Source organism: Bos javanicus, chromosome 9 (assembly GCF_032452875.1).
Source record: "Bos javanicus breed banteng chromosome 9, ARS-OSU_banteng_1.0, whole genome shotgun sequence".
In the NCBI taxonomy this organism is placed as follows: Eukaryota; Metazoa; Chordata; class Mammalia; order Artiodactyla; family Bovidae; genus Bos; species Bos javanicus.
This window is the reverse complement of record NC_083876.1, coordinates 15,359,067-15,371,596: the sequence shown is the minus strand read 5'-3', so window position 1 is coordinate 15,371,596 and position 12,530 is coordinate 15,359,067. Positions and strand designations below refer to the sequence as shown.

At 35.3% G+C, this 12,530-nt stretch overlaps 1 protein-coding gene across 10 annotated transcripts in view; it reads right to left on the bottom strand.

Moving 5' to 3' along the window:
- SENP6 (SUMO specific peptidase 6) overlaps positions 1-12,530 on the bottom strand; it is a 143,290-nt gene that overhangs the window by 81,135 nt on the left and 49,625 nt on the right. For 4 of the 10 annotated variants that reach the window (XM_061427250.1, XM_061427247.1, XM_061427248.1 and 1 more), the window contains 2 exons: positions 6,963-7,058; positions 1,869-1,889 (listed from right to left, as the gene is read on the bottom strand). In XM_061427250.1, the coding sequence (XP_061283234.1) occupies positions 1,869-1,889; positions 6,963-7,058 (117 nt within the window). Of the gene's footprint in view, positions 1-1,868; positions 1,890-6,962; positions 7,059-11,235; positions 11,379-12,530 lie in introns of those variants that run through there. The other 6 variants (XR_009738381.1, XM_061427243.1, XM_061427251.1 and 3 more) reach the window with 4 other exon arrangements.

Below are 12,530 nucleotides of genomic sequence, written 5' to 3'. Positions count from 1 at the left end.
CAGCTTAACTCTGACAAAGATAAAATAATTTTAGGTAAGAATCCAAAGGATTAATGGACTAAATTGAAGCTAACAGTAACAAAGGTGCTAAATAAAGCACTCCAGTGTATTTACATATTTTATAAATACCTGCTGCTTTATGCTAGTCCCTGACTGTAATGTTGGTACAAAAGACAAAGAATTTCAGTATCTATTACAGATATTTCAAACTTTACAGAATATATGTCACTTTCAAATTATTATCTCATTTGTTCTTCACAAATCTCCTTCAAAATTGGGCAAATATCATTATTCCCATTTTAGAGTAAGTTATATGGTAACACTGGTTACTTAATTCTATACCTTTTGATTCCTATTCCAGTTTTATTCCAACAAGACTACAAGCTCCAAGAGGGTAGGGATTTCTGTCTGCTCCTAGAAGAGTGCCTTGGCACATAGAGTCACTAAAACATTTGCTGAATGTATCAGTGAATAAATTTCCACAACAGAAATATGCCTAAGAAGCCAAAACAGTGGGGGGAAAAAATCAGTTTAACTCTCCAAGGCTATTGGGAGAAAGAGAATACTCTAAGCTCTATACTATTCTGATAATATAACAATACCTGCATTTTATCTACTATAACACACAGGAAGGAATGTTTATTTCTATAAAACAACAGTCTGGTTCATGTGTGACTGTATAGTTATTTAATGTATATTCTTCAGCAATTTTATTAAAAAATCTTATTAATGGTCTTCTCTCCAAAATGAGTCATTTATGAGTTAAAAATTTAAAAGACATAAAATCTATATCTGACAAGAAATAATAATTTACTCAAAGAGAAATAGAAGAACAAATTTTCTTTTCCAGGATATAAGTAATAAAATATCTGCACAACCCATTCATTTAAAACATATAAGAACTGTGAGGTATTTCAGAATTATAAAATAATATGCCTAAATCTTTTGCTGACAGAATCACCTTATAGCTCAGAAACTTGGTGTTCATGAAGTAAGATGGAATATATAGCATTCTATAAAACACTGTAAGTTGTCCTCTTTGCTTCCTCTACACCTTTAAACAAAAGTATAGAGTCAAAGTCACACAATTAAATCAAAGTATAGAATGTCCCTTCTTTTGACTGTCACCAATGACACAAAAGTATTGTCTTAATACAAGCGTTGTTTACCTGTTTTGGGAGGGGAGAATTCATAAAAGGTTCCTGAGATTCAGGGAAGCAAGACAAAAAGATACGCACATGCACAAAAATTTCCACATATACACATTGAGGAGAGAGCTATTCTTAAGGGTATTTGCTTCAAAACAACTACAATCATTTCACTATTCAAAGAAATGTGTTCTTAAAGACTTGTTTCTATGTTATTTACATTACATTATTCAACATTTCTGCTAAAGGATGATGTGTCTGCTAGAATTATTACAAAGGGAACAAAGAAGGATCATAAAATTCTGTCACAAAATTTTGGGTCAGAATAGAGTTTTAACTCCAAGCTTAAGGTATTCTATTCAATTTTTCACCTCACTCTAATAAAGTATTAAGCAAAAATATTATCAGTAAAATACAACAAGAAATATTTATATTATGTAACTGAAAATAATTTTACTACTAAGATCCTGAAATACTTTATTTAAAGTAGTTACACATCAGTATAAATAAATAATAATCATTCATGGAAAAATGTATTTTGAGAATTATGGTGAAATATTACTCACGTAAATCAAATATCACGTTGTGCTATGTTTCCTTTTATTAAAATAATTAATAAGCTTAATGATGAACTCAAATTCAGTGATTTTTCAAAGCATATAAATAATATGATATTTTATTGTTGTATCCATGCTCTAATTTCATCAATATTAAGCTTACCTTTCCTTTTGGTCCAGACTGCTTAAAACATGAAAAAGAAAAAAAACGTAAGAGGCAAGACCTCATTTTGATATATCACTATAGTTTTAGTAAGTGCAGTCAATAAGGCAAAACTATGATTTACTTGTTTTAAATACATCACATATGTTATATACTAGTGCTTTCAATCCTCTCAGATATGTAAATTGGTTTTCAATTTTTGTCAGTACAGAAACTAATTTATATCTAAACATATTTAAAGAAGAAAAAAGGATGTATAAAGGTCAAAAAATTCTTGAAAGAGCTTTATTTAACGATACAACATTTTAGGACATGTGTTATTTAGAGTGGTTACAGCAATAGTCTCCAAGGAACAATACAATTTTCTAAAAGCTATACAATTTTTAGAGGTCCCAATTCCGTTATCAGGAGCGATTACAGAAGTCCCTTGGTTATCTGTACGGGATGGGTTCTAGGACCCCATGCAGATACCAAAACAGTGGGTACTCATGTCCCTTACATAAAAGGGTATGGTATTTCCTCCCATATACAGCAAATCATTTCTAAATTACTTATAGTGCCTAATACAATGTAAATGTTATATAAACAGTTGCAAGCACCAGCAAATTCAAGTTTTGGTTTCTGGAACTTTCTGGAATTTTTTCCTTGAATATTTTTTAATCTGTGGTTGGTTGTATCCACAGATGTGCAACCTCCAGATACAGAAGTCCAACTGTATTTGCTTCTGAGCCAAAAAAAATCAAAAATAAAAATTTAAGGTTGACACTTTTCCACAAAAGCTTTATATTAAATACAAATATATGGCTGGAGACACTAGAAAAAATCCTGGGACTTAAAATCATGGCCTCTATTCAAAAGTCCAAAGTATAAAAGGTCCACCCTTTTCCACAGTTCATGGAAAATTTAAAAAGCTATCAACATCAATTACTCAAGGGTTTTTATAAAACCCTCAATTTAGAATAAGAGTCACATTCTGCAATTATTCCTATTACAAAGAAAAATAAATATTCAGAACTGTAAGCAAAACATAGTTAATAAAAATCTCTGAGTCCCTATATTAACTCCTGAATTCCTATCATGTGAAGCATACAAGTAAATTATCCATTCAGTCCTGGCAAATTAAGAAAAAATAATATGGTAAGTTGGTTTTACATAAACAACATTGAAAAGAAACATTTATCTCTTTAAAAAAATTTTTTAATGATAAGGAAAAGAAGTATTACAAACTTATATGAATACCATATTTGAAATTTTACTTTTGTTATTTAAAAAATGTGATAATCTGTATAAGATAAATTTATATTGGACAAATGACAGAAAAATGAAGGAAAATTATCTATCATAAACCTATTAAAGTGAAACAAAATATAAACATAAAAGCTCAATCTGTCTGTCCTTATGTATTTATTTCTTATGGTGTTACATTTTTAAGAAAAGTAAAATGAAAACCAAAACTGAGGCATTAATACCTAATCTAGTCATTTCCTACTCTACACTGTTGTGCCCAGAGTTCTCACTGTTGTGAAAAGAGTTTAGTACCACAGACAGAAAGGTAGAAGACACAGTAGAAACAGGCTTGGTTCTTTCCAATAAACCAAAGGAGTTACGAAGAAAACAAAACCCCAAAATACATACATTCATGTTCACGTCTCTTACACTTGAAAAAAAATGCATTTTCTATGATATTTAAGTATGAGTTATGGTAGTTTTCCAATACTCCTCACCTCAATATGTGTTTATTATCAAGCCCTGCCCTAGAAGAGCTTATATATTCAAAGAAAGAGAGAGAGAAAGAATAAAAGAAGGAATAAAGCTTTTAAAAAATGAGACAGGAAGCCATTATTGGTAATGTAAGACTTCGTAAAACTGTTGATTTAATGTTCCTTTTGGACTACTTCTGCTCTTAAAATTTAAAAAGAAAACAAGCTGATTGATTCTGGTATCTATGCTTTGATTTTTGACTTCCTTTTGGTCAAAGTGGTACTTTTCATTAATAATGAAATCTTGCTTATTCCAGGAGCCCATTTTCCTATTTATGAATTATATATGCTTTTGTAAACATTCATGTTCCTCTAGAGTCCTTTTAAGTCTTTCTATCTAGCCTTAAATAAAAATTTAAAAAAGGCGAAAATGTAAACAAAACATAAATCAATAAATAAGTTCTTTTTCCAAGTCTAGTTAAAGTTAGGAGTGGAAATGGTACAGTTATAAAGATTTTTAATTTTCTGCATTTCATTTTTTTCTATACTATCTCCATCACTATTAGTATATAAACAACCTACCTTTTAAATATGAATTAACATTTGGAATAGCAGTAAGAAACCAGACTGTACCCATAATATCCTCCAAATAGTAGTTAATCTGATTTGATACTTTAACACTCCTTTCTTTTAGATTAGAAAGGTGTGATGTACTTATTTCAATATCTTACAAATTATACAAAATGCAGGTCTGATTTACTTAAAAGACAAGGTACACCACTCACCCCAGGAGGCATGGATTATGTGTGTGAATCACCAACTAGTAACACTGCCTTTAATTTCAAATGCAGAGGTGAGGAAATAAGAAAAATTAGGTGAAACCATAAAAGCCAGTGTGCTTTTACACATCTGAGACCTGACAATTGTGCCAACACTACACTAATAAAGTTTGCTAGCTATCATCTTGGGTGAAGGTTTTTTTCATGCTCATTGAAGATGTGGTTCCTACCCCATGGAGTGTTCTCTTAAGGCTAAAACACTCAAAAGCTTCTTTAATACTTCCTTTGTGAATTTTTCACTGCTTTGTACTACACATACTTTGCATACTGCTACTGTACTCACCAGGTAAACATTTGCTTACTTGTTACTCTGTCTTCTACCCTAACCAAACTTGAGTTTCAAGGAAAAAACTGTGATACTCATCTTTGACTACTCTGTACCTATGTATGTAGGTACATGTATGTAGCATTCTGCATGCTTAATCATGTTCCACTCTTTGCAACACTTTGGACACTAGCCCACCAGGCTCCTCTGTCCATGGGATTTTCCAGGCAAGAATACTGGAGTGGGTTGCCATTTCCTCCTCCAGGGGATCTTCCCAACCCAGGGAATGAAGCTGCGCCTCCTGTGTCTCCTGCACTGCAGGTGGATTCTTTACCCACTGAGCCATAGGTATGTCGCATAAAATCACTCAAAACTTTTGAAGGAAGGAAATTGGGAAAACTCTCAATGACTAGTGTTTGCAAGTCATAATCTTTTTAATGACAGTCACACTGCAGTAGCACTAAGAAATATTTATTCTATGAGAGACAAACCTAACGAGAATCTGTCCTGTAGACATAACACTTCACGGTTTCCCTTAATGCCCCTACTTGTCCTTACTTGTATTTTCACTCAGGATTGTTTTTTAAATACATTTGAAATCATTTTTTATTTTTCTAAGAAACATTATTTTACTAATAAATACCACTCCTATTAACAGAAACTAATTTTTATACAGAGGCATAATGTATACCTTATACATGGCAAGGTATGAGGTGCCATGACACAGAATTTAAAAAAAAACACAAGCCAATTCCCAAACTGAAATTAATTTTTAACATTACCAATGAAGAAAGGCGAAATGGGGAGAATAAGGCATAGTGTAAATAATTCTGAACTAATAGTTAACTTCTAAACCAGTAATAATCTTGGTTGTAGAATATATCACTTGATTATAAATTAGTATTTCAACTTACACCTCATTTTCAGAATAGAAAGTAGGTTTTTCTTAGTGATGAATTGTATCAATGTGATCAGTATATGAGAAACAGTGCGTCTGTCCTTCTAAACTTCTTCCTTCCCCTTAATTACTTTGCCTTCATTGTTTCTTCTCATGTTGTGCTATGTGTAGGCCACAGAGCTTGATGTGTAAGGCAAGTCAATTTTTTGGTATGTATAGTAATTTGCCCATTTTTTTAGCTGAATTTCTAAAACATCTTACAGTAAAACTATGAAAAATATTTAGGCAAAGAAAAGATTTTCTTATTGTGCTAAAGTATGAGAAAAATTTAAGGTTTTTAAGTTGAAACTCTGTGTTATAGCAAATACAGCAAGGCTAAGAGTCAGGACACATTTTCTCAATGAAGAGCAGTCTAGATCAGCAGTCTAAAGACTGAAGAAAAACATCTAGTACATATTTTAAAATGAACATCTAGCACATATTAAAAAAAACCTTTTACTTTTACTAGCTATAAAAATGTAATGCAACTATTCAAAATGCAAGAAATAAAGAGATAAATTATTTTGTAATTGTTGGAGCCTAAAAAATTTTTTGTTGGCTGAAATTGACTAAGAACTGAAATTCAACTGAAACTTCATTACCATCCAAAAATGGTTATGAAAAACCTCAAAAGCATTTAAGAACATCAACTATCACACTATTCCTTGAACTATTTCAAGATTCAAGTAGGACTTTCATGATCAATGAGAACAGTCATATTTATGAAAACACAGAAATATCTTGTTTAAAACAATGTGATTTACTTTGATACTATGAAATCTTATAAACCTTACAAAGAAAGTAAAGTAATAACTATAGTTTTACTCATCAGAACTAAAGTACCAGCTGAAGACCTCTCTGTTAAATGTAAAAATCAGCTTAATTTAACAGGAATATAATCCAACAGAATGGCTTTTACTTAAAATGTCTGTTTACAGACTGCAATTTATTTAAAAGTAGGTATAAAATAAAAAAATTGTAGGGTATGAATTATATCAGAAACATGAGTATCTCTTTAGAGACAATGGAAACATAGTGAAATTCTAGAAAGTAAGAAAAAAGGTTCTTTTAAAAAAAAAAGGCAGTGACCAACTCTTATTAAAGAGGATGATAAGTATATACTGCTCCGGCTGCTAAGTCACTTCAGTCGTGTCCGACTCTGTGAGACCCCATAGATGGCAGCCCACCAGGCTCCCCTGTCCCTGGGATTCTCCAGGCAAGAACACTGGAGTGGGTTGCCATTGCCTTCTCCAATGCATGAAAGTGAAAAGTCAAAGTGAAGTCGCTCAGTCATGTCCGACTCTTAGCGACCTCATGGACTATATACTAAACAATGGTAATTAGAATCCTTACCTTTGGGCTGCTGTTTTTACTATTGCTATCTGTGCGTTAGCATGAGGAAAACGTCTTACACTTCCAGAGCATAATGATGTATTTTGTGTATTTTCACTGCAGAGTCAAGAAACAAAGAATAAATTAAACAGGGAAAAATTATATATACATAAGAAAAATACATCCTTTAAAATCTGAGGACACACACAAAAAACTTAATCACTTATAAGAACTTTTTTATACATAAACCCACTGCCCATGTTAAGTTTTCCAATAGTTTCCACTTTCTGAATTTGTCTCCAAAATGTTTCCAATCCAGTTTATTAAAGAAGGTAAAGAGTAGAACATTAGAACAGAAATGAGGAATCCTAAACATATATTTCACACTGTAATATTTCCTGTAAATTAATCCAGATATATTTCTTCTTATTCTCTATTTAGGAATATCTATTGAGGGAAAAAAAGCTTTTAAACTATATACTATGAATATACAAAGCTTTCTTATGTGCCAAAATAATAATAAGTGTCAATTATTAAAAAAATTAAAAGTGCTAAATTCTACTTTTGACTCTCCACTGACTTGAAAATTAGTTAGCCTTTATGTTTCTCAAATGACTTATAAACTAAGAAAGTAAAAATAAAACAGTGATTTCAATCCTATTTCTGGGATATGCAATAGACCAATCATATCAGTAACAGTGGTTCACTATGACAACAACCAGGAAAGATGAATGATATCTAGAAGAAAAGCAGAATAAGAAATCTTAAGGAAAAAAAAGAAAGAAAGAAAAGGAGTGCCTCACTGAGAGTTTTGCCAAGAGAACTCACTGGTCATAGCAAACATACTCTTCAAACAACAGAAAAGGAGACTCTACACATGGACATCACCAGATGGTCAATACCGAAATCAGACTGATTTTATTCTTTGTAGCCGAAGATCGAGAAACTCTACCTAACAGTCAGCAAAAACAAGATCTGGAGCTGACTGTGGCTCAGATCATGCGCTCCTTTATTGCAAAATTCAGACTTAAAGAAAGTAGATACAGAAAACCACTAGGTCATTCATATATGATCTAAGTCAAATCCCTTACAGTTACACAGTGGAAGTGACAAACAGATTCAACAGATTAGATCTGATAGAGGACCTTAAGAACTATGGACAGAGGTTAATAACACTGTGGCAACCAGAACCATGCCCACAAAAGGGAAATACAAGAAGACAAGATGGTTTTCTGAGGAGGCCTTACAAATACATGAGAAAGGAGAAGAAAAAGGCAAAAAATGAAGGAAAAGATATACCCAACTGAATGCAGAGTTCCAAAGGATAGCAAGGAGAGATAAGAAAGCCTTCTTAAGTGAACAATGCAAAGAAACAGAGGAAAACAATAGAATGAGAAAGACTAGAGATGTTTTCAAGAAAATTAGAGATACCAAAGGAACAGTTCATGCAAAGATGGGCTCAATAAAGGACAGAAACGGAACAGAAGCAGAAGAGATTAAGACTAAGAAGAAGTGGCAACAATATAGGTCTTAATAACCAAGATAAGCATGATGGTGAGATCACTCACCTAGAGCCAGACATCCAGGAGTGTAAAAATCAAGTGAGCCTTAGGAAGCATTACTATGAACAAAGCTACTGGAGATGACAGAATTCCAGTTGAGCTATTTCAAATCCTTAAAGATGATGCTATGGAAGTGCTGCACTCAACATGCCAGCAAATTTGGAAAACTCAGCAGTGGCCACAGGACTGGAAAAGGTCAATTTTATTCCGATTCCAAAGAAGGGCAATACCAAAGAATGTTCAAACTACCATACAACTGCACTCGTTTCACACACTAGCAAGGTAAGGCTAAAAATCCTTCAAGCTAGGCTTCAACAGTACGTGAACCAAGAACTTCCAGATGTACAAGCTGGATGTAAAAAAGGCAGAGGAACCAGAGATCACAAACTGCTGACATCCGTTGGATCACAGAAAAAGCAAGAAAATTTTGGAGAAACACCTACTTCTGCTTCATTGACTACTCTAAAACTTTGACTGTGTGGATCACAACAAACTGTGGAAAATTCGTCAAGAGATGGGAATATCAGACCACCTTATCTACCTCCTAAGAAACCTGTAGGCAGGTCAAGGAACAACAGATACAACCAGACATGGAACAATGGACTGGTTCAAAATTGGCAAAGGAATACGTCAAGGCTGTGTATTGTCACCCTGCTTATTTAACGTAAATGCAGAGTCCATCAAGCGAAATGCTGAGCTGGATGAAAGCACAAGTTGGAATCAACATTGTTGGGAGAAATATCAGTAACCTCAGACACCACCCTAATGGCAGAAAGCAAAGAGGAATGAAAGAGACTCTTGATGAAGGTGAAAGAGGAGGGTGAAAAGCTGGCTTAAAACTCAATGTTCAGAAAATTAAGATTATGGCATCTGCTCCCATCACTTCATGGCAAATAGATGGGGGAAGAAAGGGAAACAGCCCAGACTTTATTTTCTTGGGTTCCAAAATCACTGTGGATGGTGACACTAGCAATGAAATTAAAAGATGCTTGCTCCTTGGAAGAAAAGCTACGGCAAATTTAGACAGCATATTAAAAAGCAGAGATGTCACGTCACTGACAAAGGCTCATATAGTCAAAGCTATGGTTTTTCCAGTAGTCATGTATGGATGTGAGAGTTGGACCATAAAGAAGGCTGAGTGCTGAAGAACTGATGCTTTTGAACTGTGGTATTGGAGAAGACTCTTGAGAGTCCCTTGGACTGCAAGGAGATCCAATCAGTCAATCCTAAAACAAATCAGTCCTGAATATTCATTGGAAGGACTGATGCTGAAGCTGACACTCCAATACTTTGGCCACCTGATGCAAAGAATTAACTCACTGGAAAAGACCCTGATGTTGGGAAAGATTGAAGGCAGGAGGAGCAGGGGATGATAGAGGTTGAGATGGTTGGAGGCCATCACCAACTCAATAGACATGAGTTTGAGTAAAGACAGGAGTTGGAGATGGACAGAGAGGCCTGGCATGCTGTACTCCATGGGGTCACAAAGAGTCGGACATGACTGAGCGACTGAACTGACTGACTGATCTTTATGTATACTTAAGTATCTTTATCGGAGAAGGAGATGGCACCCCACTCCAGTACTCTTGCCTGGAAAATCCCATGGATGGAGGAGCCTGGTAGGCTGCAGTCCATGGGATCACTGAGAGTTGGACACAACTGAGTGACTTCACTTTCACTTTTCACTTTCCACTTTCATGCATTGGAGAAGGAAATGGCAACCCACTCCAGTGTTCTTGCCTGAAGAATCCCAGGGGCGGCGGAGCCTGATGGGCTGTTGCCTATGGGGTCAAACAGAGTCGGACTGAAGCGACTTAGCAGCAGCAGCAGCAGCAGCAAGTATCTTTATGACTTAAGAGTGAGGAGTTATTTTTTTTAGAAGATCCAAATAGCATGAATCAGAAGGTAAAAGTTGATTTGTTCATATGAAGATGAAAGCTTTCAGGTCAATGAAGGACTGTACAAGCAAAATTAATAGATAACTATTTGGGAAAAAATATTTGCATTCTTCAAAACAAAAATGGAATTTATCTGTTTTATATATGGAATCCTTCCAAATACAAGGGAAAATAAGGAAGTATAAATAAGAGCCCCTCAGACAGCAAGGAGATCAAACCAGTCAATCCTAAAGGAAATCAACTCTGAAAATTCACTGGAAGGACTGATGCTGAAGCTCCAATACTTTGGACACTTGACAAGAGGAGCCAACTCACTGGAAAAGACCCTGATGCTAGGAAAGACTGAAGGCAGGAGGAGAAGGGGGCAACAGAGGATGAGAGGAATGGATGGGATCATTGACTCAATGGACATGAGTGTGAGCAAACTGCAGGAGATGGTGAAGGACAGGGAAGCGTGGCAATCTGTAGTCCACGGGGTGGCAAAGTGTTGGACATAACTTAGTGACTGACAACAACAACACTGAGATAATCCTGGTAAGTACTTTCCAATGAAGACTTGACTTTTAATTTTATGACCAAGATTTTGCTGTTTGAAAGCAAGTTCATTTCATGAAATCCTTGTGTACCAAAATTTTCCTTTCAATATTTTTATTCCAAACCAAGAAATCACTGCAATCCATCCTAGTCCCAAAATTCAAAGCAAAGAATTCACACATTAGGGCCATTCTAAAAACAAAAGGTACAGGTTGGGCCAATTGACCAAACGTGGCCAATTAGTTTCTGCTGTCAAACCGTTTATCTTTTCTGTAGGGATGTACAGTAAAGTGCCTATACCTCAATTTCTTATTGTTGCTCAACATGTTAAGTCCAATTGCGTTGCCTTTCAAAGGTTTTAAACTTTCGGTCTTGTTTCGTCTTGCACATGTCTTCCAGGGATCAACAGAACTAGTAGCAACAATTTCAGATTGACGATTTAACTGTAAAAAGATCCATAGATGTTAGAGTCAAGAAGTGACAAAATAAGATAATTTATCAACAAGTATTTGAAAATCCATTTATTAAAAAAAGTAGTAAAAATATACCAGCTATTGGAAATGGGGGAAAGGGGTGGCAGTGGCACAGACTTAAGAGTATTTCAACTATAGTACTTTTTTTTCCCTTAAGCACAACACAAATATGTAGGAACATGGGTATTTATCATATCATTTCCTTTTCATTTCAGCATCACCAAAGTTATTTGAGAAAATTATGAGAAAAATAAAAGGGATGAGGGTGGAGCATCTTAAGATAGCTCTTTCCTGAGAGTAAAATATAAACATTTCCCCTGCGTAACAGGCCTCGATGCACCTGTAGGACAGGACAGCCAAATACAGCTGTAAGTTATCACTGTATAAGGACAATGGCTTTAGCCAATTACCTGGATGGTTTGTTAAAACAAACTGCTGTGTCCAACTCTTACAGTTTATTCTGATTCAGTAGATTTGGGATGAGCCAGAGAATGTGCATTTCTAACAAGTCCCCAGGTTTCACAGATAGTGCTGAAAAGGGGACTACACAGCTAACGAGCCTCTGAGCCACAAATGCTGAAGCCTGCAGGCCCTAGAGCAGTGGCAACTACTAAGCCTATGTGCTGCAACTACCGTATCTGAGTGCCTAGAGCCTGTGCTCCGCAACTAGAGAAGTCACCGCAATGACAAGCCTGTGCACCTCAATGAAGAGTGGCCTCACTCGCTGCAACTAAAGAAAGGCCCTGTGCAGCAATGAAGACCCAGCACAGCCAAAAATAAATACAGCAGTGTGCACATGCCAAAAAAAATTCTGAGACATTTCCATTAGGACTAACCATTTAATTTCACCCCTCCATATATGGATAATTACAACAAATAAATGACTGCTTATGGCATTTGGCTTCCGAGGTGGTGGCTCAGTGGTAAATAATCTGCCTGCGAATGCAGGAGACTGAGGAGACGTGGGTTCAATCCCTGGGTTCAGGAAGATCCCTTGGAGCGGGAAATGGTAACCCACTCCAGAATTCTTCCTGGGATAATCCCGTGGACAGAGGAACCTTCCGAGCTACAGCCCACAGGGTCTCAAAGAGTCAGACACAACTGAGCACACGCACACATAGA